The sequence below is a fragment of the Solanum lycopersicum genome, chromosome 8 (genome assembly GCF_036512215.1).
Source record: "Solanum lycopersicum chromosome 8, SLM_r2.1".
NCBI lineage: Eukaryota > Viridiplantae > Streptophyta > Magnoliopsida > Solanales > Solanaceae > Solanum > Solanum lycopersicum.
In genome coordinates, this window is record NC_090807.1 from 2,372,785 (window position 1) to 2,400,167 (window position 27,383).

The window sequence follows — 27,383 nt, forward strand, 5'->3', positions numbered from 1 at the left end:
ATATCTTATATATGAATTCATTAAAATTTCTTTTCAATTTACTTATTGAAAGCAAAAATATTCAAGGCAAAAATATTTATCTTATTGATTTCATGTATATGAGTATCTATAATAATTCTTTGTAGGACTGAAAATGTTATTGTCTCTTCCTTCAAGGCTAAAATGGTAAATTTTAAAACTTTATTCATAGTAAATTCAGTGATTGAAAGTTAAATAATTTCAATCGTTCTAACTATTTTTCGTTTTGAATGGGTCGTTGTCACTTTTTTTTCTCCACATTTTGAATGAATTGTTTCTTTTATTTTTGTGTATGGTTAATAATCGAACCAAATAAAATCAAATCAAAACCGATAACCACCAAACTGATAAATGTATATTATATTTGGTCTAATTTGATTTTAATAATTTAAAACCGATTAAATTGATTTGATTTTGATTTTGACCAATAACCAATTCAAACCGATCCGTGCACATCCCTATGTTATAGATGTCTAGCTAGAAATAGGCGTTAGACACCCTCCACTTTTTACTAGTTAGAGAGACACCTTAATATATTGAGAAAAGGTATTCATCCTGCTAGAGAGACTCAGAAAAATGCAAATGATATTTTGATATGCTATACATATTTTAGTTTGAAATCACATAATCTAAATGTTTCTTTCTTCTTAAATTTTGTGTCTTGATCAAAACAAAACACATTAAAAAAAATTTAAGAAAAAGAAAGTAATACTTGCCAATAATTTACAAACATGCAAATTTAACTATCAAAAAATGATGAATATACAATAATAACAAGATTCAAGGTCAAATATTTATATATTTAATGAATTTCTAATACATACAAAAAATCTAAATCAAAATAATTAATTTATGTGAATTAATTAATTTATGTGAATTCATGACTTGTAAAGTAAGTCAATCTCATAGTGCTATCAGAATTTACAAATTGATTGCCTGATAGAGTACAAAACATTTCAATATTCAAAATAAAGATTTTAAAACCAATCATTTAATTACTTTAAAATCTATTTCGCTTACATTTATAAAAACATAGACACAAATCCACACATAGTGACTAACTGGTTGGCGTTAAATTTCACTTTACTTTTATCACCATTTTAGTGAAGCATAAAGATGGAGCGACTCGATAAAATGTTTGATCTAAAGCCAAAATTTAGAAAAGAGAGTTATATTTATTTAAATTGTTTAATATATTTTATTTTCATACGTACTAAAAAAATGTTATAATTGATTATAATTTAATAATTAATTTTTCTTTTTCAATTGACCATATTACATTTCTTGCATATTTTGTAAGAACAGAATAAACATATATAAATTATTGTATATTGTATAACAACACAAAGGTTTAAATCTCTTTTATTGATTATATTTTGAAAACTTTTTCAATAAAATCAATTGTTTCAGAAACTATCAAAATTATTCTAAAACTGTTTATATTGTAGTAATTGTTACCTTTAAAAGTCATTCAAAGTTATATATATATATATATATATAATGACAAGAGAAATCCGCAACTGCTACTTTTTGGGTGTGCTCATGGTAAGACCTTTGCTTCTATGCAATAGCTCGCACACCACACAAGAGAGGCAATCCGCACTAGGCTCGATCTAGAAGTCAAACCCCTTTGAACTTGTAACCTCCAATATAGAAATCTCAAGCTCAAACCACTAGACAAATCCCCAAAGGTTATTGTTAATTTAATTAGTTTGAATTTGAAATGTTTAATAAAACATTGAAAGAATTGACACAATCTTACACAGACAATATTAGAGCTCATTTGGCTATGCGATATGATATCATGATATGGAATCATAAGATGAAATTGAAGTTTTGTTTGGACATGCGATATAGAATTTTTGTGTTGTATATTTTCTCATAAACATAAAAATCTCATAAGTTGTAAAATTATTAAAATAGCCCCAATTGTTTATTCAATCTACTCAAATAAAAAAAAATATAAAATCGCATAATAAATTATTACAAAGGTATTTGTTCTCTACTTAAGTAATTATTTCATCTAGCTTTAGTTTAGCAAAAAAATTGAATATAAATTGTAATGTACTAGTTTTTAATATAATCCTCCCACATAGTACGAACAATTTCTTCAAGTTGAACTAGCAATTCTCAATCATGAGATTGAGAAAACGAACCAACATTGTTGCTTTGTGTCATTTGTTTGTCAATATCATTCCGCAACTATATTTTCATGTTTATAGACCATAAATATTTCATCACTTTAAAAATCGATTGGTGTAAGTTAAAGTGACTATATGTTGGTAAAAATAATAAATTTTATGTCGGTGAGAATAATAAATTTTAAAAAGAAATGATGTGATTATAAATTTTATTCACATATAAAATATATGGTTAGTAGATATAAATGTGGGGTTATTTTAACAAAATATAAACTTGTGGGTCAATTTTTTATTAAAATTTCTCAAATCACGATATGAAATCACCAAGTAATTCCATATCTTTTGGAGAATATGGAATCGCATCTCACGATATAGAATCATGAGATGGAATCAGCGTGAAATCGCATGTCCAAACGTTGATTCCAACTTACGATCACATAGCCAAACACCTACTTAAAACGATTAAAACATGATTGATTCAAATTGAAGTGAATTAGATAAATTAAGAAATAAAAAGTAATTGTAAAGTTAATAGTCTACTACTTTTAACAATAATAATAAAATTTCAAAAATATGTGCATGATAATTAATTAGAGATTGTGGATCTGTGGGTAAGAGATTAGCAACAAGCTATAAGAAAATTTTAATTCGTAACAATAAATGCATAATTCTTTTTTATACTCTACTTGGGTATTTTGTTTCTTCCAAGTGTTAATACAGTGCTTCTTACAAAGGCCTTCATCATGTATGCATCTCCTTCATCTTTTGTCTGCTCAATGCTTTTGTTTTTTTGAGGCCTCTAAAGCCACCACTGCTTTAATGCCTTTAGGGTTGAGCCGCGGCGGGAGACAAGAGCTGAGCATTACCATTCCATGACGAAGATGTTACTTGTAATTCTACAGCAAATTACGTATTCAAACATGGTACAAAATGAATTTGATTCGAGCAAGGGCAGTAGAAAAGGACGCGATATTTGTTTTCATTTGAATGTTGAACGTCTAGGCTCAAAATCGACCTGCCCGAATATCTCTGTCAATATGTTCTGCATTGAGGGTTCCTGGAAGCTCTCGAAAATCTTCATTGAATACAGAATATGCACTGCAAAGGACGACAAAGTTTGAGGGTCACCATATTTAGCAAAAATCATATACTATTTTATGTGCTTCAGTAGTTGAAGTTGGAAATCCAAAACAAGAACACCAGACTGCGTAAGCATGTCAATACGCAGATGAAGACACACTTAAAGTATGTTTGGAGAGGGGGGGGGGGGGGGTAGAGGACAGTATAGACTATCAATTGAGGCAAACAAATTTATAACGCAGTAAATGAGTGTCCAAGTGATTTCGAAGAAATCTATCTTCTCATCACAAAATAATTACACTCACAACTGAAAAGCATATCAACTTGGAGGTTTAACAGTTAACAAAAGGAACAAAGACTCATGTATCTAAAGGTTCATATATCTACAAAATCACGTACCTAAGTTCTCCCTGCTTCCGGTGTCCAAGATTATAAAAGATGAGGCCAAACCCAGTCGCCAGTAACTGCATTAAGTTAAGAAAAGGATTAATAGTACTCCAATGTTCTTTCTCCAAGACCATACAGGAATTCTGTTTTCTCAAACTGAGAAAAAGTAGCAATCTGTAGACTGTTTTAGTAGTTCATAATAAGAGGCCATAGCTCTTAGGTAGTTAATTCTAAGATTTCCCAGCACACGTGTACATGCTGCAGGTAGTAAGTTGCTCAATAATTCATACATGTATGTGTATAAGAGTAGACATATACACAGGAAAGTACACGTTAATCCTTTTATGTATCAAATATGTTTAATCATTTCTAACTCCGTACATAGATTCTTGGTAATTCCAAAGCTAGCTTCAAGGTGATATAAGCAGCAATAAATAGCACAGTTAATGTGACATTATCTTTCATGCAAACTTGAGTGCTTATCGAGGAATAGAAGTATCAGTTTCAGAAAAATGTCATTTGTTTTCCCCGCTTTAATCAAAGCATAAAGAAGCCCGTATTATATGACAGAATCCACAGAACGACAGTTCAGTCTATTGAAAGCTTACAGAAACACAGAAAGTGACTCATAAGAAGCACTTTTTCTCTTCTTTTTTTTTTAATTTGGTAAACCCCATCCCAGACCCCCCTCCTCCAAGACGCCACCGGTAGCATTTTCCACTTCCCACTTGGTGACCAAAACTCACATCTCTTGGTTGGAAGTGACGGATCAACCACTATAGCTCTTGTCAGTCTGTGACACTATGGCAATTGGCAGCTACTAACCCACATATATATTTGAGATAGAATATAAAGTAGGATCTTCCCCATTATATGTTAGTACAAAAATACTAATACTGAAAACAAAGTAGGAACCTCCCCAATATATGTTTTGTTAAAATCCTTATTCCTTATGCTCCTAAGCATATATACATTCAGTCAACATTGTGGGATACTGTTCCAAAAAATTACTGAATCATAACACAAATAAATCTGCCATATATGTCACTGCAAATGATTGACCAAATGGCTGAACTTACAAATAAAGGTGCAACCTCATATCTTCGCGCAATAGAGGCCAGAATGAACCAAGTCATGATAATAACCCAAACCTTTGGACTGATGGAGAAAATTACCATCAAGAGCATATCTAACAAACAAGTGAAAAGAGAATGGAACAGGTGAATAAGAATAAGTGGATAGTTTTATATTAACGATAAAAGAAATGGAACCACCTAGTCAGAGCTTCACCTGGAAATTTCAGTTTATCACGTAGCAGATAAAAAAGCTTCCTCTTCCACTTACTAGTTGCTGGGGATAACTGAAACCTCTATTTATAGAAATGGGAATAACAGAACTTGTAAATCATTGCAAAATGAAAAAGAAAAAAAAAGTGTGCACATGGGAGCTGGATTCAATTTCCAAAACAGACAACAACTGAATTTCCTATACATTTTGCAAAATATATTTTCCACTCACCAGTTCATCATCATCGTCATCCTCAAATTCATCACGAAAATGCCTAGGAGGTGGCTTTGGTTTGACAGCTACTATTAGTGAATCTACAAAAAATGTATGTCAACCTTGTTATAATAGAGAAAGAAGTTCCATTAACTGTGATCTAATAGAATAACAATGAAAATTTGAAAGTGGAAAAGCATCTAGGAATAAACAATCAAGAAACAACTTAGCAGTGAAGAAAAGAAATGAGCGCAGAATAGCCAAAAATGACTTGTGGGGAACACTTGTAAGTTGTAACCACAGAAACAGTTCTCTGTTGTTTGATCGAGATTTTGTGAACAATACCACTAAAGGCAGACTCAGAAACAAACAGACCCTTTGAACTGATCTATTTTCTACAACTTCTTCAGAAGTAGATATGACCAATTTGTTTCCTTTTAGGCTGGCAATTTCCATAGCATTATGTATGCTATGGAAATGTGAAAGTGGAACAGTATCCAGGAATAAACAATCAAGCAAATGACTCAGTTATGAAGCAAAGTAATGTATGCAGAATCAATATGCAACAAAACAGATAGTTCGTCAATAATCGTCAAATTTATACATGCGTGCATTTCCTACTCATTCCAACTGCCAGACGAAAAAGAGATCAAACAAACTGATACCTCTATATTTCACATACATAAAATCTGTTGCATTGTGCACCAAACATGAGCAACCAAGAAGAAAGCTAAGGAAATAGTACGACGACCAACTAAAAACTACAGCATTCAAACAGTGAATAGGAGATTCAAACAGATAAGTAGCATGAGGCACCCCAAAATCCCCACACAAATAATGCAAGCAGAGTATTTTCTATTTCCACCATGCAAGCAGAATCAATATGCAACAAAACAGACAGTCTGTTAGAATAATCTCCAAACTTATACATGTGTGCATTCATTCCAACCGCTTAAAGAAAAACAGATCAAACATCACAATACCTCTATATCCACATACTTAAAATCCTCCCATGTATAGTTGTTACAATATATTTTGAGAATTTATTATATCAACTTTGGAAATCAATAAGTTTAAAAAATTGCACCTCCGTTGTTGAGTTGGACTACTTCGTCATCTCCATTTTCACTATCATGCAATACACGTCCTTGCAGAACAAGTCTTAAATTTTCAATAGGCATATGTCGATTCCCAGCAATCATATTTCTCAATTCATGTACCTAGATGCCACAGAAAACGTCAAAACATATTCAGAACAACTCCAGAAATTTTACTTGTAAGGCATCTAAAGTTACAGCTGACAAGACAAGTTTAAACATCTTTTTATGCACTTCTACAAACTTTTTCTTGTGATTAAGAAAAAAACAAGATACTAAGGAGATATATCTATGATTTCTTGCAGAAAATTGAACGAAGAGCCACTTTAGGTATTAACAACTTCTCATTTCTGGATTCAAAATTCCTTTTTTGTAACAGTAGTCTCTGGGCTTAAATGACGAAATGTGGATTCGTATACCCGACCCAACTTATTTGGGATTGAGGCGTAGTTGTTGTTGTAGTAATCTCTGGGCCATCACAGGGCTCACAAACTTGGATTTTTTGAAGTAACCGTGTATACAAGAGGCCTGGAAAAGAAGGCAGGCATGCACCGGGGTAGCATAACACAGGGGGAAAGACACAAATGGAAGACAGGGACACTTGTGAAATAACTATCCGGGGGGAAACCAGCACAAGCACACCTCAACTATTCCACCATGTACTTGCTAGTCTACTACCTCTACTAACACAAGTATCAGATTACTCTGCCCACCAAAACTTAGGTAGGTCGATGGGAAGAGATCATCTATTCTTTTTATCTCTGATGCGATCTGAACCCTGGACTCTAAAGCTTGCATGACTTCGTTGATCATATGCCACATCCTTGGGTGTATGACTCAAAATTATTCTCTATGTAGGATCTCCATAGACAGTTCCAATCATTTGCTACTTGTCACATGCCAAATTAGAACTATCCTATCAAAATACTATAGGGATCTCTTGACTTAAAAGCAGGCCAAACTTACAACTCGGCCTAGATTTACTCTAATTTTTTGCTTGACCGCGAGGTGACAATCAAGTGACTTGTTGCAATCCAGTCTATCTGTCTAACACCCCACATAAATTCTCAGTTAATTTCAAACTTATCTCAGTATCAGACTCTGATCACCTTCATCAAAAAGAAATTATCACTCTGATCACACATATCCATGTACTACACCAAGTTCTCTCTGAGGCATTCTCATTAACCTAATAATCTTTTCCTGCTTCAGAACACATTACTTTCTTACTTGTCCTGCCTGTCCATTTCCATTGATCTTTGCCTCTTTAATTAGTTCAATCCAAACTAATTAGGTATATTACTATAATATGAACCATAGATGCCAGAGCTAATATGAACTTTCATCGAATCATCTCCCCCTTATGTTCATTAGTTTTGCCATGAAATTCAGGTCACCGTCTAACAAAAGTTATCCTTCCAAGTTCCAACTATCAAAGTATTTACTTAAGCAAAACGACAGAAAAAATTTCAGCATTACACTCCATCCCAAACTTCATAATTTGCACTATGACGCCATCTTTCCAACAATGTTTACTGATTGCAAAATGGATTTTTATTTTATAAAAAAACAACATTTTTTCCTCAATGTTCCTCGAAATAGAAACATCAAGCAATCAATTGCCAACTGCACCTCAATTTCACATCAACTTAGGGCCTAATGTGTGAATCCTCTATATCCATTACACTCAATTCAAGTCTAGTTCATTCCAATATTACATACTTCAATTCCAACTAGTAGAAATCTTCTACACTCATCCGTTATATATCAAACTTGCATTGTAACCTTAGCTAAGTATGCGTTGATGGAAGAAGGGACATTAAGGCGATATCAAACCAAAACCTAGTTTCTCCCATTTGCATGAATTTCGAGCTATTACGATCGAAGGAGATAGAGAAAAGGAAGTACCTTGATGGAAGAAGGAACATTAAGGCGACAAGGAGGAGAAGGACCGATGATTTTCAGAAAGATTTCTACCATCTTCTTCTCTTCAATTTCATCCATGCCGCTGTAATTCAACTTAATTCAATTGCAAAATTCAGAGGTTTTTACCCGACGGCGTTATGCTATTGATACTATCACCGGCGCCGGTAACTTGATCTCCGGTCAAAAACTCCGAACTGTTCACCGAACGACTTTTGTAAACGGATTTCACTTTTCGATTAATCAATTCGAAGCTGAAAAAGGAAAATTGGGGAAAATGTATTTATCTACGTGGATTAAGGATTAATTTTACAAATTTTCATTTTTTTTTTAATTTCAAAACTATATCTAAAATAAATATAAATATAAATTACACTTTATTACTAATTGTTTATAGACATATAATACATAAACATACATTTAAGCCTTATGACTAAAAACACTAACTCGTCCATAAAGGTATATCGATAATCATTCGATAAGTTTGAGTGTTTATGTCTCAGAATTAAACTTTTAAATTTGTTATAGAATTTTATTTTCGTAAGAGATAAATTAACAAATGATAATTTAATCTCACTTGCTCTTTTAATATCCAAAATTGTTCTCAATAGAAGATAGAAGGTACTCAATGAAATATTTAAATTGTGTTTAAAACGAACCTAACACCATTTTATCAAAAAAACTTGAGTTTTTCAAACATTTAAATTACCAAGTTACATAAGGAAAGGTCGATCACCAAAGGATGTGATGGGATATATGAAAATTTTTTACTCCTTAAGTTTAGAATTAGATATTTTAAATTCAAACTTCTAAAAATTGAATGTGTTTTATGTTTAATTTTTTTCACGCAATATAAATTTAAATTAATCGAATCAGCGATGAAGTATATATACTTCCATTATCTATCCCAATCCATACATGGTCCCATTTTGCCCTTGTATTAGCCTAACAAGGAGGATAACTCCACTTGTGGCTTGCCACTCATTTCAAAATACACAAGATTTAAGGCTACCCTTTACATTCATTAGGTCACTTCTCTATCTACATATTTTTTTTTTCCTCATCCACCATTCAGTTTATACGATAGATTTTGATTAAAAATTTCACGTTATAATAAAAACGTCTTTTAATAAAAACGATTTCATATTCAAAACTCGAACTCGATATCTCTGGTGAAGAATAAAAAATGTATTTACTGCTCCACCACAATCCTCGTTGGTTTTATATGTATGATTGCTAACATGTTATGTATATCATTTGGACTCTCAAACTTTAGGGATGAGGCTTTCATTTTCCACCATTCAATGTTAGATAATATATAAAGTATATACTATATAGTAATATCAAAATCTTTCCCTTTGTTGACACATTGATAAAAAAAAAATGGCTCTGAGAATGTGGGCTTCTTCAACAGCCAATGCACTTAGAGTCTCTTCTACTGTTTCAAGAACCAATTTTTCACTCTCTAGATGTTTTTCTACTGGTAAATTTTTTCAACTTATTGCTATGTTTATAGGAATGTTTACACAAATAACTCGTTGCAGAGATGGAGTAAGAATTTTTAGTTTATGAATTTTGAAGTACTATTCATTTTTACTTACTATGTTCTAAATATAGATTATTTCTAGTTTGTTACATGGTGTTATTTTTGGCTCTGTTGAACTAGAATTTTGCATTGTGGTGACGTTTACTAACCGATATACATATATTATACACTGTTATACACATATTATACATCCGTTGATTATTTTTTTATATTGGATGTATTGCAATTTGTAGTTCTTGAAGGGCTGAAGTATGCATCTTCACATGAATGGGTAAAGCATGAGGGGTCAGTGGCAACAATTGGAATAACTGACCATGCTCAGGTTTTTCTTTGACTCGTAATACTTTTCGTATAGTTTTTTTTTTTTTAATAATCGTGAAATCCGCGAGGGTTTGAATGAGATAATCAGAGGCAGGGTCAAGATTTGAACTTTATCAGATGTGTGATAATTTGATTCTGAATTTAATCTTTATACAAATATAGGGTTTGAACTAAAGTTAATGAGTTTGACCGAAGCTTTAAGTGACCTTCTAGCTCTTATCTCAGGTCAAGTAACCTACAATTTGAAACTCGGTGAATAATGGGCGCCCCTCTACCCTTCTGTGCGGTAGACTTACATATAGTTCTTTATTGAATGTTGGTTGTATGTTAATCAATTGGTGACATTTTCACAGATTAAAACATAACTATTAGGTAACGGGGCTTAAAAAGTGCGGGATAAGTAATGTAGAAAATAAGACAGATTATCTGCTATAACATGTTATAGTACATTGATAGAGTAAAAATTCTTTACAATATCCGTCGGTGCATATGAAATTTGATGGATGTTTTCAGGATCATTTGGGAGAAGTGGTGTTTGTTGATTTGCCAGATAGTGGTACTTCTGTTTCACATGGAAGTAGCTTTGGAGCTGTTGAAAGTGTGAAAGCCACCAGTGACATTAACTCTCCGATCTCAGGCGAGATCGTTGAGGTCAACACAAAGCTCAGTGAAACACCTGGTTTGGTAAAATGTCTACTAACTCATATGTATATATTCCAACAACTTCATTTTCTATGTTGTTCGAACTCTTCAAAATGTTAACTTGAGTGCACGTTAGATCCTCTAAAAGTAGTGTATATTTGGAAAGTCCGAGCAACATAGGTTTAAAACTTGAAATGTCAGTTTCCTGATTATGATTTTTCACCTTCAATGTTACTAATTGATATTCCAAGTATACTTTTTGTGTCTGTCCTTCGTTTTTTTCATCTAGTTGAAATCTACGTTGCTCAGACTCTTCAAAAACGCCTCCTATACGTGTTGGATCCTCCAAAAGTAATGCAGTCTGGAGGATCCGACAAGGGTGAGGCAACGTTTTTCGGAAGTGTGAGCAACATAGGTTGAAAACTTTGAAAAGTCAGTTTCCTTGTGATTTTTCACCTTCTGTAATCAAGGTCAATATTTTACTATCTGATATATATTTCAAGTACTTCTTGTGTCTTTCCTTCATTTTTCATCTAGGTGAAATCTGTGCTGCTCGGACTCTTCAAAAATGTTACTAGATGTGTGTCGGATCCTCCAAAAGTAGTGTATATTTGGAGGATACGACAAGGATGAGACAGCATTTTTTGGAAAGTCCGAGCAACATCTATAGGCTGAAAACTTAGAAATGACATATTCCTGATGATTTTTCAATGTTTCTTTTTTTCACCTTATGCAATGAAGATCAACTCGAGCCCTTATGAAGACGGATGGATGATCAAAGTGAAGCCGAGCAATCCATCAGAGCTCGAATCTCTGATGGGGGCAAAAGAGTACACGAAATTATGCGATGAAGAGGAAATTCATTGAAACTTGAAGGTGATTTTGAATTCACTTTTTAGACTAACATTTGCTGAGATATTGTAATGAAACTTTCTTGTCAGTTGTTAAAATTTCACAAAAATAAATAATAAGATCTTTTTTTTTCATTGCCTCAGTAGTAGAATTGTGATTCGAGTATTTCGATTTCATGATATTTTAATCTTCCAATTCTTTCTAGTACTTTTCGCCACGTTAAAGTTGATCTACAGATAGAATTTTGACTGTTCTGTTCGTAGTTTCCAAAAATGTTGCTGCACCCGTGCCAGATCCTCTAAAAATACACTACTTTTGAAGGATCTGACATGCACTAGTCGACATTTTTGAAGAGTCTGTGAAACATATAGTCAATGTTAAAGGATAATACTAACTTTAATATTGCTCAGAGTTTCCAAAAGTATTGCTGCGGCCATGTCGGGTATTTCAAAAGTACAATACTTTTGGAGGATCTGACATGCACCTGTCGACATTTTTGAAGAATATGAGAAACATAACTCTGGCCTGAAAGTGTGACTATACACCAAAAGATTTGACCGCGTAATATGAAATTCTTAACTTGAATAACAGGAATGAGTGAAGAGGTTTAAAATCTGCTCGAAAATACAACGAAAACATGACAAGTCTCAACATGATGATGAGATCCTTTTGAGTCTTGCAAGACAATTATCAGTAGGACTAGGAATTGGTAGATATGTCACACTTGTTTTCGGATTAAGACGCTCGAGCCTGCACCAGAACAAGTTCAAAGGCAAGTTATGGACTAAAAACAACAAAAATAACACTATGTGAAGTAGCAGAACTCAATTGTGTGTTAATGTTAGTACCTATAGTTGAGAAGAAAGTAATGAAGAAACACTGAAACTTCAAGCCTAGCCAACTCTGCTCCGGGGCACAATCGAGGTCCTGCTCCAAAGGGAAGAAACGCGCTATATGTCTTCACCTCATCATCCTGCTAAGAATCAAATGTGTTACTTCCTTAGCCTTTAACCATGATCACTTAATCTTCCGTGGCGGATGTAGCTTATTAGCCACGGGGTTCAACTTGAACCTAGTATTTTCGACACAAAACATTAATGTTAAGAAACTTAAAAGTTGAACCAATCAAGTTTAAATCTTGAATCTGTCTCTGCTAATCCTGGTCATCATCCTTCTTAGGGTGTTATCAATGCAAGTCGACTCCAACTTGCTTGGGACTAAGGCGTATTATCGTTGTTTTGTAAAGAAAATTAGTTCAAGGAGCTATTGTTTAGAATACTCACATCCCATCTTGAAGGATTAAATTCTTTAGGGTTCACATGATTGTTAGGATCCAAATTAACTTGCCTTATCCAAGTCAATACCTTCCATCCTTTTGGTATTGTATACCCTATATAGCACAAAAAAAATTCCATTTAGTACATTAGACATTAGATTTTGTCAAAAAAAAAAAAAAAAACTTAGGCTAAATGAAGGTGAAGACGAGAAAAAAAGGCGAAGGCTTACCATTCATGTTGATTGTCCTTTTCGCGTTTCTATAAATGGCTAAGGTGACATTAGAGCAACGTAGAGTTTCATCGATTACCTTGCATTTGAACACAATTCCATATGTTAAACTTATCGAACTTTCAAAAGGTCTACATTCTCGTATACCATATGTACCTTGCTTAGATACTTCATCTGTATCATCTCATCGTAGCTAAGCTTTTTATCCGAATCAGGATGCCTTCTCTGAACAATTTCCTCTTGTTCCTCCTGAAAACAGAGAATTACTCAAACGTACTCTATAACAATATTTCATTATAACGACAACATTTCACTATAGCATCAAAGGATATCTGGACAAAACGACGTTGTTATAGAGAGGTTTGAACTCGAGTAACAAAAACACGTGTTAGGATTACAAATGACTTGTTATGTTACCTTTGCTTTTTGTAAGAACTCAGGATGTTGTTCTAAGTACATAATTGACCATGCTGCAGTATGAGCAGTAGTTTCATGACCTGCAAACACATAAACGATTAACAAGTCGATGATCTCCTCGTCGTTTAATCTCCTTCCTTCGTCGTCTTCAATGGCCATAATCAAATCTATCATATTGCCCTTTGATCTTGATTCATCCTTCATATTCATCACCTTCCTTTCATCTATTACTGATTGAAATATCTTCACCAGGTTTTCCCTAGCCTAAGTTAACCATCATAAATTAAAGCTTATTACACTCCAGAATTTTCGACGCGAAACATAAATTTATATGTGAAAAATCATTTAAGTTTCACCAAACACTAAATTTGAATGGATAATTTTAAAAGCACAATGAGTTCAATACTACTACCTCCGTCTCAAATTATCATTCATGTTTCTCTTTTACACGTCCTTTAAGAAAACATTAAGAGGTTTTTGACTATTTTACCCCTCATTTATGTCTTGAGATATAATCTCTCTTCATTATAAACAATAACTACCAAGGATAAAATGAAAAATAAAATCATTTTGTCTAGGACTTCATGAACTTTTAAAATGTCAAATAACTTAAGATAGTTGTTTTAAGAGATCACGACAGATCTATAACAGAGATCTAACCAGACAAATTTAAATCTTGAATTCGTCTCTAAACGAGTGGATAAAAAAAAAAGGGACATAGCTAGAACTAACCTTGAATGCACTATGATAAGCAAATCCAGGGAGATTGATAGGCAAAGCCAAAAAACCTTTCAAATAAATAGTATAAACCTTTTCAACCATATCTAACCATTGAGGATCAATCTCACTACCAATCATGATTCTTATTATAACTTCAAATGTGGATTTCTTCATTTCACTAAGAAACTCAATTGGTTCATCTTCAATTGCATTCCATTTTTCAAATGAACTCTTCACAACTTCTTCAATTAGACTAAGGTACAATGACAATGCATGTTTGCCTTTTATAGGAGATGTTGTTATTCGACGAAGACGCTTGTGTTCTTGGCTTGTAATTCCATGGAGAGCTTTTCTTCCAATTAGATTTAACACTGATTGAGGCCATCCCAATTCAAAGTTTTCATCATCCATCAAGATTTTCTTGCATACTTGTGGTTTTGTAACAATGATGCTTGGTGTTCCAAACATAAATGCCTTGTACATTCCACCTTGTCCATACCTTAAATGTTTCATATTTTTAAAACCAAATATCAAGAAGGTTAGCACTATAGAAAATTAGAATCAAGAGTTTCGTTAAAGATGATCAAAGATTTAATGGTCGATTATCATTTTTTTTTGTGAATGCATAGATGATAGATGGTGATATATAGTTCAGATAGAAAAACACGCAAGATAGAGTAATTTCTAACAATGAAACAAACTCGAATTCTCAAAGCAAACACCTAAACATTAGAATAATTATATTGATAGCCAAATTATAATAACATCTAAAAATCTTGAATTGCAAGGACAAGTGATTAAGGTCTAAGGATAGAGATAAGACCGGAGATGAAAAATTTAGACTCTAAAAAAAAGAAAATGAAAGAAACAAACAATTTCTTCACTTTTTAACTAGTTGTCAAATGGACTTGGATCGCAAATAAAACTTTTCAATATTTTACTCGGCTCAACAATCTCAACTGGAATCAGTCTTATTTACCTTTTCTAGCCCATAAGCCCTTGTAGGGTTCATAAACAAGGGTACAAATGACTCAAAAAGTATATATAACAAAAGGGTACAACGACAACAACAACATATACCGATATGATCCTAATTCTTGCAAGTGGGGCGAAAGGTCAGATGTATACATACCTTAACCCTATCTTTATGTAATAGAAAAATTATTTCTGGTAGACCAATAACTCAAGATAAAGGGTAAAAAGGGGTAAATTTTTTTACCCTTTTTTAGTAAAAGGAAAGATGATTTAAGGTAGTGAAAATACCTAGAAGTAAAGTAAGAGATAAATGATTCAGGATCACCATATTTGAATGTTGTAAAAAAAGTGAACATATTCCCAATGAATGGCAAGCTCATATCACCTGGAGGTATGTTATACACTTTTGAATTAAATTTGCTTGTATAAAACAAGTCATTTGCTCTCTTTAACGAAAAATAAATAGCAAAAATCCCAATTGCAAACGATGTGAAAAAGATTAATCCAAAATCACACACCATTTTTCACTATTTAGGCAAAAACCAAGAAAGGTTTTATAATTTGCATACCAAAGAAAAATATTTTGATTCAATTGGTTTTATCAAGAATCGTCACATACAAAGCAAATAAAGATAAATATATCACAGATTCAAATCGTAAAAGTAATTACTAATATTTATACTATGCAGAATAGTCTGGTGAACCCTCGTACTTGTATCGGATTGTATTCTACCCCTTTTTAGCCTACGTGACACTAGTTTGAAAAAAAAGTCAACCATCATTGGGCCTACAAGATAGTGCTACGTAGGCTAAAAAGGGGTAAAAAATTATTAATAAAATAAGTTCAGGAGGTAATAAGACCTTAGTATAGTATAAGTTTGTCTTTGAGATTTCGGGCATAAGTTGGGAGGGTACTTGGGCATTATCCCAAAAAAAATCTCAAAAAATGATAACTAACGAAGATTCTTTTTATTATTATAATAAAATAAAAGGACGGCAGCTAATTACGTAATTTAATGTTGATAAGGGAACAGGCATTGAATTTTTCATTTGGTATCATTTGCCGTTTCATAAAAAAAAATTAATTAATAAATATATATAGAGAAAAAAAAATTATAAAGAGTATTTTCTTAAACAAGCATTCCGATTAATTATTGATCAAATCAAAATTGAGTACATCATGAATCAAAGATCTGTCATAAAATTCGAAGCTCGACCTAATTAGTGACATACTAACTCACTCAGATATTTTAACGAAATATTTTAACGAAAGACAAAGAAATAGAAAAAAAGTCACACATAAATACTTTACAATTATGATTAATAACATTAAAGGTTTTTTTTTAAGTATAGTGTCATTGATGTTTATATATATATATAAACAAATATTAAATTTAAAATCTAAATATTGATATTTGAACTCGTTATTTAAAAATTTAAAGCAGGTGAAATTAAAATTCTTGATTTTGCTTATAGGAATAAGAACAATATTTTGTGATCTAATAAGTAGAGTCTGACGAGGACAAAATAAACACAAATTTTATTCATATCTCATGTGAATAGAAGATAGATTCTTTTTTATGTAACTTCACGACCTTAAAATTCGAGGTCCGTGTCTCGAAAATTGAAGAAAGTACACATGACAAAGATTTCGCTATACAAAATATCTCACATTCCCGCAAGATTCAGGAAAGGGCCACATCCTCTCTTAGAATGTAACATCGGTACCCTCTCATAACACAAATATCAAATGACTAATTTCACGACTGAAGTACTCGAAATCGACATCAATTGCGTCCTGAAATCCTCTGTTCTGTCCCCTAAAGTCGTTATAGAACCATTTAAGATGCAAGTATTCTCCACGATTATTATATCAGGTAGCAAATTCGATATAGCAATGAGCGATTCGCGTGTTACATCGAAAGGAGCTTCATCTATATTAGCCATAAAATGCAGATTCTTCCTCTTGAGTTTGAGTTTTCTAAATGCAATATTACAACACAAAACTATTAGCTTAAAAAAATAGGTTTTTTTTTTCAAGTTTAAAGAGGCATGATAAATGATAACAATCACAAGCTACGTTGTTTGGAATTTTTAAAAATATTATCGTGTCTGTCTGTATCGGATTCTACGAAAGTACATTACTTTTGGAGGATCGGACATTTAAAAGTCCGAGCAATATAAATCAAAAGTACTATTGCAACAGCTAATACTTAACTGGTGCGACGAGCTTGATCCATAATCGAACTTGAGACCTCCAACATGAAAGTCTTAAGCTCAAACTACTGAATCACCCCAAAGAATATCGTGATTTTCTTATACATGCTTCCTAAAAAATATTAATTTAGGGGGGAGTTTTCAATTACTTTGATATTTGAACAATCATAACATTACTCATAATTTCCAAGGAAAGAAAAGAAAATTAAATCCTGGAAGTAAAAAATAAATAATATTAATAGTCAAAAAATATTTAAATTATCACAAAGTTTCAAAACGCTACTATTTATTATTCTATTTAACAATCTAAACTATTGATCACTTCTTATGTGTTTATTGTGATTATTATTATTATATAATACAAAGGAATTAATAGTTTAGATAGATAAAGTAAATCATGAATAATTAATATATAAAATTTAAGAAAAATAATAGTTTAAGTGTTTTTCTTAATCAATAACTCGGAAAAAAGTAAAAGATGAAAAAGATCTTTCTCTTTTCTAGTCTATAATTTTTTTAAAAAAAATCTGTATTTAATATTATTTTGCATTTCTGCAAAAGACTATATTTACATCTTGCATAAATTCATAATCACCTAAAGACAAATTTACCAACTACTCCAAGCCACCTAATAAATTTACAAATTATAATAAATTACAATTTACAAAACCAAATAAACAAATCTTTTATATTAAAAAAAAAATTCAATGCAAAAACACAAAAAATATTGAAAGAGAAGAGAGAAAAAGAGGGTGGGTACCTTTAAAAGTAAAAGCGCTTTTTTTTTTTATGAGTATATTAATATGAATTTTGTATTATGTATTAAATAAGAGATGCTTTTCTATTTTAATTCAATTTCCTCTAAACTAGATTTATGGATAGCCAATCAAATAAAACCCTATTTTTGGTAAACTTATATACTTTCTTACGAGACATGGAATCTAAACTGATGATATGTAAATAAAAACGGAAGGAGTAGAATATATATACATCCAAAAAAATCTCCCTCCGTTCATATTTATTTATTTTTGTTTGAACTAAAACATCTCTTGAGAAATAATAAATGAAATTTTTATTTAATTATATATCAAAATCATCTAAATATTAAAAAAAAGAACTTGCTTAATAATAAAGTGATGAATTATCTCTTATTTTTTAAAAATGAACATCTATATTACTGCATGCATAATTCACTTTTAATACATAGCAAATTTATCACAGTATTGCTATATATTGACATAGATGGCTATTGGTTATAAATAATTTGTAAAAAAAAATATACATAAATTTCATAGTGTTAAGGACTAATTACATTTTATCCACTCTTTTCCAAACTACAAAACCCTCCCCTTAAAATTAAAGAATTTCAGATACATCAGCAGACAGTCGTGATACATTGTTATTTAAGAAACCCGTGAATATATAACTACGAATAATGTAACTGAGAGGCTATGAATGTATCCGAGAGGATATTTTTATAATTTTTTTAAATGGTAAAAAAATTAGAAATTAGAGAAAATGTGTATTGATATAATTTTTCCTAATTATTTATTAAAAATTACCCACTCTGCTAATCTTCCTTGTATTTCCACACGTGGGCTTTTCTTAAGCCCATTGGATTTCAACAAAGCTATAATTTGGCCTTTTCTGCCCACATGTGGGCTTTTATCAACAAAATAATAATATGGGCTTTTCTTGAGATTGAGGACCAAAAAAACTCAATACTTGATCAAATTATATCGTTTACGATAAAAATTAAGGATCGTATATAAATATCAATATTTTCAAAAATAAATAAATAAAGAAAAACATCATTTCTTTGGTTATAAATTCCTTATTAATTAGTTGATTTTCCATGTCTGCAAGCCATTGTTAAAGTCTAGATTTTTAAGTAATTCATTTGGGGTTAACTTTTGAGATTAATCAAATTCTTTAAAAACTTGAAAAATCATAAATTCGTTTTTCTATTCTTCTCAATTTGAATAGTTAAATATCAAGTGAGTCACATGAGGCACCAATATGTAACTTAAGTCACATATTTCTTGATCTAAGCCCTAAGAACAAATTATGATATTGCAATTATACAAATAAAATTTGTTACATAAATATCTCTTGTGATATATAAGTGTCGTGTAACCCCCCCCCCCCCCCCCTCAACCTTTCCTCATGTTATTTCACTTTATCTATTGGCAATTAAATTTTATTTATTAGATTCGACAAGAATAATAATCATTTTATTAAATATATTCTTGAGCAGTTTTTATTTTATAAATTTATAAAAAATTGTGAAAAAGATGTTTAATTAAAAGTAACAGGCCAAAATCCTGTACCTCCAAATGTGAGTTCCTTCTAATTCTAAACTTTTTATTATTATTTTCGTCGAATCTAATAGATAAAATTCAATAAATATTTGATGGAGATCAAACATATTTACTTTTACAAAATTTAAAAGACCAAAACTACTTGAGAGTTTATTCAAGGAACTATTTTTAAACTTTTGATCAACACATGAGGGAATATTTTTGTCATTTTCTCTTTATTGTTATCATTATTCCTCCCTTGCACTTTTACTTTGTTTATCTTGAAAACTATGCATTTTTTCTTACAAAATAATAATTAATATGAGTATTTTGTTCAAACACATATTAATTGATGATTAGTCTTATGCCTTAGAAAAATAAGTAATTAATACGAAAAGTAAAATATATAAAAAAGAAATTTCTTCATATACTAAAAGTGACGACACTTTTATAATAATAAATAAGTAAAAGCGAACAAATCAAATATTACTATTTTTTGCTAGACACAATTGAAGTTGTCTCTTGAAACACACGAAGCACTGCCTCAAATTGAAACCAAACTTTTTTTTTTTTTAATTCATGACAGAATCAAGAAAATTTTAATTAGACTTGAGAAGCAATAACAATAGCTATTACAAAAATTGTTAGGCCAATTGTGTGGAACAACTTTCATAAAAATAGAAAAAAAGTATTGAGACAAAAAAAAGTTGGATTACTAGATCTTTAGTTATATATGATTGGAAAATGATATTTGTATTGTATTATATAAGTGAGTAATATACATGTATATCCATTAAGTACTATAATAATTAATGGCTTTGTGGTTTATCTCCAATATTTTCTTATATATTATAACACTTAAAAAAGGATGATGTAACAAATAAAGAAAAGTCTCACTTAATGGAATGTGGAAAAAGAAAATCATTTCTGAAAATTGTAACAGTATTTTTCTATAACAATCGTCTTATATAATGACATTTCATTATAACAATCAATTTTTCTTTAAAATTAAGTTTTCATTTTATTTTACATTATAATGTAACATATTTGCTAAAGTAAACATAAAGATATCAGAACAAACAACATTGATCTCTCAACAAAAAATAATATATCCAATTTATAATAATAATTGTCTCACTTTCTAATAAGGAGTCGTTGATTGTTATATGTCTTACTTCGAATCTGTTTTTTTGAGTTAAGAGTCTATCATAAACAATATAAGTAAATGTGTATTATTATTATTTTGTTGTGTTGTCAGATATATAAATTAACTTACATTCTATCCTACGTTATTTCATTTGATGATATTACAATATAAGTAATGTTTGTTATTATTATTTTGTTGTGTTTTCAAATATATAAATATTACTCACTAACAATCTTTATCTATTTAAAAACTTGTTTATTCAAATATAAGGATCATGTGGATAGAGAGATAGAAACATAGTTTCTAATTCTTTTTATTAATTAAATGTAGATTGATAACTCATGATCTTTTGTTTAACTTCTAATCAATAATAGCATGCTAAGGGTTAAGATAGATTTCTTAAATAATTTTAAGTATTATAATTCATTCATGAGATTTTAAGATAAGCTTGGATTGATATATTATAATCCAACAAAAGAGGGAGAAGGAAAAACGAAAAATCTCAGTAGCTATTATGGCAAAATCTTTCCATTAATAAATCTTTTTTTGTATTAATAAATTGTAAAAAGGGTAAAGTTATGTACCAAATTAGAAATGCAATTAATAATATTTTTGTTAAAAAAATGTACTAAAGTTGAAATTTTGAAAATATTTATCAAGGTGATGAACATGTTAACTCTTTATTTATATATAAATATAATATAATGTTAAACTAGTAGCCAGCTCATAATCCATTATATATAGAGAGAGATGCAATTTGACCTAATTTTTGTTTCTCATCAAAATAATTCAAAATTAATGGAGATCCTAGCAATAATATTTTAACACTTGCATATTAATCACACGCAATAAAATTGTATTTCAATATTAAAATATATTTCAAATCATTTTACGATAATATATTCAATATAATTATGTAAGTATAATATGAAGAGATGATATATATGTAAACTTTATTTTGATTATATAAAAATAAAAAAGATAATTTTCAAAAGATAATCTTCGATATTAGTTGAAGGAATATGCTGTTGTCTTTTTATAAGATATTTGATTATTCTCACTTTACAAGTAAATTATGATAATTGAATTATATATAAGATATTCCTTTTAATATTTTATGTATTTGAGTCAGATTTATTTTGCTTTTTGATTTGTGTTAGTACATATTTTCTAGATACCCCACTTTAAGCTATCGTTAACATGTAATTCTTTATCGAAAAGAAAAATTTAGATATTGAAATTTATAAATTTTTATCGTTATTTTAAATTAATATAAAATATTATTTGAGTTCACAATTAATTAAAAAAATTATGAGATTGTGAAAAGTAATTAATACAATAATCCATATTTAACTGAGAAGAATAAACTTGTAAAAAAAAAAAAAAACTCTTTAGTGACATGACCTAATGTTGCTACCTCGTAAGCAAATTGGGTATTTTGCCACTAGGCACTAAGGTGATAAAATTCTAACTTTATATATATATATATATATATATATATATATATATATATATATAGATATTTTTTTTTATTTTTCATTTTAATATTTAGGATTCACTTTGGGAGGACATTAATAAAAACTTGCATTGAAAAGATTTATTTTTAAGGAGATAAAAGTGATATCTATCAAAAATAATTTTATATTGAGAGCTCAAATTTAAAACTTATGATGAAGGATAGAAAAATATTTATTTATTACTTTATCATAACTTTAATAATATACGGAAAAAAATAAGTAAATAAATCTACACCATATAAATATTTCAAAAATTAATAAATAAATACATGGACACAGATTCACAAAACTAAATCCGTATCCAAAAGGGAGATTTGCTGATCAAACCGATTGAGTTAGCGTGCATAAATATAATATTTATAAAGGCATAATTAATTAGATTCAGTTTTTTTTTAGGGAAAATCGTATATAATAGCAAGCTAATAACCTAAATTAAATAGAATAGCTAGGGTTTGATTTAATTGTGCTCCATAGCAAACGTTGGCAAAAATTTGCCAGGCGTCTCTCTCCCAGAAGTCTCGCTCGCCACTCTCCCATTCTCGCCTCTCTCGCTTTACACACAGAAGTGTATAATTTCTGTTTCTGTTTGTATAAAGCGGAAGAAAATTGTATATACACATGCAAAAATGTATATCTTCGTGTTATACACTTAATTATATAATTTACAAACATTTTACTTCAAATATTGCAGAGAAAAAAGCCAAAGAATTATGCAATTGTGAATTATACAATTGCAGTGAAATACAATTTTTTCTAGCTTTATACAACAAAAGTGTATATATTGTGTTTCTGTTTTTGTATAAAGCGAGAAAAACATATATCTTCTTGCTATACACTTATAATTCAATTCAACTGTATGCAAAACTAATTATACAATTACAGCGAAATAGGCCAGCGAATTATACAATTTAGGCCTGCGAATTATACACTTGTATATGTATACCGAATTATACAGTTTTTATGTTTGCTATGGAGTGCAATTATGCAAAGTTTGTTATAGCATACAAATATGAATTTTTTGTTTGCTATATGTGAAAGTTGCCTTTTTTTTAACCACATAGAATTAAAGTAAGAAACATATCAATTTATTTATATTTTGTTTAAGCATTTGACATATAGATCCAACAAATTCGACTATTCATATAGATCCCGTTAAGGAGAAACACCAACAAATTCGACTATTCATATAGAACCCATTAAGGAGAAACACTCCATATAAGAACTCTACGGAAATCAATGGATAACCACTTTTTATGAATAATTACTTTTGTATCTTGTTTTTGAAAAAAAAAAGACATAATAAATAAATATGCCCTTTAATTTGGCTTCGAATCACATATATGTTCTTCAACTTTGGGTTTGCACAAGTAGACACTTAAACTTGTATAAAGTTGAACAAATACACACACGTCCTACATGTCATTTTTTGTCTTATGTGATTTTCTACGTGTATTTTCCCATGTAGAACTCATTTGTTTATTTATATAAAAGTTGGATAGTTAAAGTGTCTGTTTTTGCATTATGAAAATTGGAGGTCAAAGTTAAAATTTGAAAATCAAATTTAAGATCTAATATATGTATTATGCCAAAATAAAAATAACCGTTGATTATGGTTTCAAAATCAAAAGGTGAATCTCCATGATATTGTCTAGATTTCACATGTAAAAATTCAAACTTTATAATAATAACTATTTATCATAGACAAGGCAAAATGCGGCTAGTGAAATTAATTTTACGATATTTTCGTTACCAAAACTAGGTATCTCATCAATCACAACATAAACTTAATTTGGTGGTTAAGATATTAACTAAATTAAGGTTTTAATCATCTCATATTAGGACCCTAGTGCCATTCTTGAAATAAATCATAAAAAATGAATTTGAATAAATTAGACAATAACCTACTTATATTAATTCATACTTTCCAAGATTGCATGTCATGATCATCATCTAATTAATAAAGGTGATTTGCTTGTTTATATATACATAAATCATAGTCTCATCAATTATTCTTGCCTAGTGTAAGTTAATAATTTTTCCATCAAACTTTTAAACCCAAAGTAAAATTTAAACAAATTAAAGGAAGCCAATTTTTTTATGGGGTAATTATTTATGATATAAGTGAATTTGTATACAGTGTGATAGCAACATATATCAAACAAATTAACAAATTAAATAAAGTTAAAGCTAGGTAGCTAATTGTAACATCTTTTTATGGTAGATTCAGGAGAAATAATGACCTAATTGATATATGTCATCTTCAATTAAAACACAACTTTTTTCTCCAATAAAAAGGACAAAAAAAACTATATTAGTTGGGTCTATATTATATATTTCTTTTCTCAGTTTATTTTTATTTGTTCAATATTTTAAAATCTAGATTTTTTACTTTTAATATAGCAAGAAAATAATTTTTTTTCAATTTTATTTTCAAGATTAACTGTTCTTTTTTTTAAAAAAAAAATAATAATCAAAATCTAAGACTACAAATCTTATTTTTATGGATATGATGATAAATAGTATTCATATTAATCTTATTTTTTAAAAGGCATAAAAAAATTCAAACTGAACTAATAAATATGAATGGGGCGAGTATACGATTTCTAAGGAATTTATGAAGTTTTAAAAAGTCCAACTAAACTATCAAATGAGGGGTTAAAATTTTAAATTAATTCTAGATAAGACAATCATTTGGATTTTAAATAATTATTTCATATATATTAAGTTGGAATTTGATAAAAATAAAAATATGTACTAATATAATTAAGTTTCGTCAAAGCCCTAAATAAAAATAGAATTTCATCACTAATTATCAATTTATCAATATTTTAAGAGAAAAGACATAAAATCATCATCGAAGTTGTTTTAATTTTTAAAAAGACACATTAATTTTGTGTGTGTCCTATTACCCCATTAAACAACTTCAAAATAGAAGGTATGCCCATTTTCCACTCAATATCACTTGTATAAAAATATTTGTATGTCACACACTAATAAACACTTGCAACATGTTAAAAATAATTTTAAATTTTTTTTATGTAATTTCTTTGTATTTCTTTTTTTTTTCTTTTTTCTCTTTCTTCTTCGCCTTTCCCATTCTCTTTGTGCTTCAAGAATCTTCAAACTCATTATGGTTGAGTAGATCTCGTAGCAGTACTATCAATTTTTAGTCAAATTTCTATCAATTAATTTATTTATGAAAATAAATGTCGCGATCCAAAACCGAGCCGCGACTGGCACCCACACTTGCCCTCCTATGTGAGCGAACCAACCAATCTAAACCTTAACATTTCAATGTAATATCAACATAAAGTAATGCGGAAGACTTAAACTCATTAATAAAAACCAATTCAATAACTATTATTTCCCAAAATCTGGAAGTCATCATCACAAGAACATCTACTTCAAACTACTAAATCTAAGAGTTTCTAAGAAGCTAAAAATACACAAAAGCTAGTCCATGCCGGAACTTCAAGGCATCAAGACATGAAGAGGAAGATCCAGTCCAAGCTAGAAGCATTAGCTCACCCTAATATCCGGAGTAATGAAGACTGGCTAGAGTTACTATTGAGTCGAAGATGACGGCACGTTTGTTGCACTCCACAAATAAACAAGAAGAAAACATAAAAGTAGGGGCCAGTACAAAACACGGGTACTGAGTAGATATCATCGGCCAACTCAAAATAGAAATCAATATATACCAAGTAATATCATAAAATCAACTATGATACTCAACATGTAGCAACAGCAAGTACTATATCATTAACAATTACCGTCAAGTTCACACATGAGGACTCAAGCCTCAATACCATACTCATTTGGGAATTATGTTCATTAGATTGAGTATATTAACATCTTTCAAGATTCATTATCTTTATTCCTCTTGTGTCGGTACGTGACACTCCGCTCCCTCATATTCATTAATCCTCTTGTGTCGGTACGTGACACTCCGATCCCCTACTACTATGTGTCGAAACGTGACACTCCGATCCCCTAAATCTACGTGTCGGTTCGTGACACCCGATCCTCTAAATCTACGTGTCGGTTCGTGACACCCGATTCCCTAAATCTACGTGTCGGTTCGTGACACCCGATCCCCTAAATCTACGTGTCAGTTCGTGACACCCGATCCCCTAAATCTACGTGTCGGTTCGTGACACCCGATCCCCTAAATTTACGTGTCGGTTCGTGACACCCGATCCCCTAAATCTACGTGTCGGTTCGTGACACCCGATCCCCTAAATCTACATGTCGGTTCGTGACACCCGATCCCCTAAATCTACGTGTCGATTCGTGACATCCGATCCCCTAAATCTACGTGTCGGTTCGTGACACCCGATTCCCTAATCTCCTTCTATCAATTCATCAAGTCTTCCTTCTTACCAAGGCATCATCAATCTCCTTATTTTAGTTCATCACGCCTTCTTTATACCAAGACCTCATCATTAACAAAGAGATTAGGGTTTTGCAAGATTTGGGATTCAATAACTTCATCATGCTTATATAATCACAATTATATAATTACATTCATGCAAGCATACAATTAAGCACATAGCAGGGTTTACAATATTATCAATACATATCATTCGCTATTAAGAGTTTACTACGAATATCGTAAGAGAAACCATAACCTACCTCCACCGAAGATTCGTGATCAAGCAAGCAATTTTCCAAACTTTGTGTTTTTCCTCTCGTTCGATCCTCTCTCTATCGTTTCTCTTTCCTTCTCTTTGTTCTTTCTATTTTCTTTATTCAAACCCTCTTTCTTTTACCCTAATTAGTATATAATTAAGAATAAAAGATGACAATAATAACCCACTAATTAACTTAAGGTTACCTCTTTTAACCCCCAAGTAATTAGACTTATTAACATTAACCTACTAACTTTATAATTAAGGCGGGAATAGTCAAAAACGTCCCTTAAAACGTATAAAGAAATCCGACCCAAACTGGGATTACGCAGCCTGCGACGGTCCGTCCTGCTACTCCGTCACAGAGTTCAGAGACTTAATTTCTCTGAAGAGTATGTGATGGTCCGTCACACCTGTGACGGTCCGTCCTGCCATTCCGTTACGAA

General features: G+C 30.6%; 4 protein-coding genes and 1 long non-coding RNA gene across 6 annotated transcripts; 1 reads left to right on the forward strand and 4 right to left on the reverse strand.

Moving 5' to 3' along the window:
- Nucleotides 1-2,722: 2,722 nt before the first annotated feature.
- On the reverse strand, nucleotides 2,723-8,416 carry LOC101256899 (uncharacterized). Its single transcript, XM_010326260.4, has 7 exons — nucleotides 8,132-8,416; nucleotides 6,214-6,346; nucleotides 5,145-5,227; nucleotides 4,917-4,995; nucleotides 4,706-4,815; nucleotides 3,639-3,703; nucleotides 2,723-3,257 (listed from the first exon to the last, which is right to left on the reverse strand). Exons 1-7 carry the CDS (start codon nucleotides 8,225-8,227, stop codon nucleotides 3,164-3,166), a joined length of 660 nt encoding a protein of 219 aa, XP_010324562.1. The 5' UTR covers nucleotides 8,228-8,416; the 3' UTR covers nucleotides 2,723-3,163.
- Nucleotides 8,417-9,396: 980 nt separating this feature from the next.
- On the forward strand, nucleotides 9,397-11,649 carry ADH11A4A (glycine cleavage system H protein, mitochondrial). Of its 2 annotated transcripts, none has more exons than XM_004244497.5 (4): nucleotides 9,397-9,629; nucleotides 9,926-10,014; nucleotides 10,527-10,720; nucleotides 11,397-11,649. In XM_004244497.5, the coding sequence occupies exons 1-4, from the start codon at nucleotides 9,530-9,532 to the stop codon at nucleotides 11,428-11,430; spliced, it is 417 nt and encodes a 138-aa protein (XP_004244545.1). In that variant the 5' UTR covers nucleotides 9,397-9,529; the 3' UTR covers nucleotides 11,431-11,649.
- A 410-nt stretch (nucleotides 11,650-12,059) lies between these two features.
- On the reverse strand, nucleotides 12,060-13,761 carry LOC104648607 (beta-amyrin 11-oxidase-like). The gene is made up of 6 exons (XM_069287976.1): nucleotides 13,431-13,761; nucleotides 13,170-13,262; nucleotides 13,014-13,092; nucleotides 12,791-12,897; nucleotides 12,356-12,480; nucleotides 12,060-12,257 (listed from the first exon to the last, which is right to left on the reverse strand). Exons 1-6 carry the CDS (start codon nucleotides 13,638-13,640, stop codon nucleotides 12,155-12,157), a joined length of 717 nt encoding a protein of 238 aa, XP_069144077.1. The 5' UTR covers nucleotides 13,641-13,761; the 3' UTR covers nucleotides 12,060-12,154.
- Nucleotides 13,762-14,039: 278 nt separating this feature from the next.
- Nucleotides 14,040-14,663, reverse strand: LOC104648627 (ent-kaurenoic acid oxidase 2-like). The gene is made up of 2 exons (XM_010326371.2): nucleotides 14,163-14,663; nucleotides 14,040-14,072 (listed from the first exon to the last, which is right to left on the reverse strand). The coding sequence occupies exons 1-2, from the start codon at nucleotides 14,661-14,663 to the stop codon at nucleotides 14,040-14,042; spliced, it is 534 nt and encodes a 177-aa protein (XP_010324673.2).
- A 1,976-nt stretch (nucleotides 14,664-16,639) lies between these two features.
- On the reverse strand, nucleotides 16,640-18,146 carry LOC109120939 (uncharacterized). Its single transcript, XR_002028353.3, has 2 exons — nucleotides 18,103-18,146; nucleotides 16,640-17,106 (listed from the first exon to the last, which is right to left on the reverse strand). It is a non-coding gene; the product is annotated as an uncharacterized lncRNA (long non-coding RNA).
- Between the last annotated feature and the right edge of the window lie 9,237 nt (nucleotides 18,147-27,383).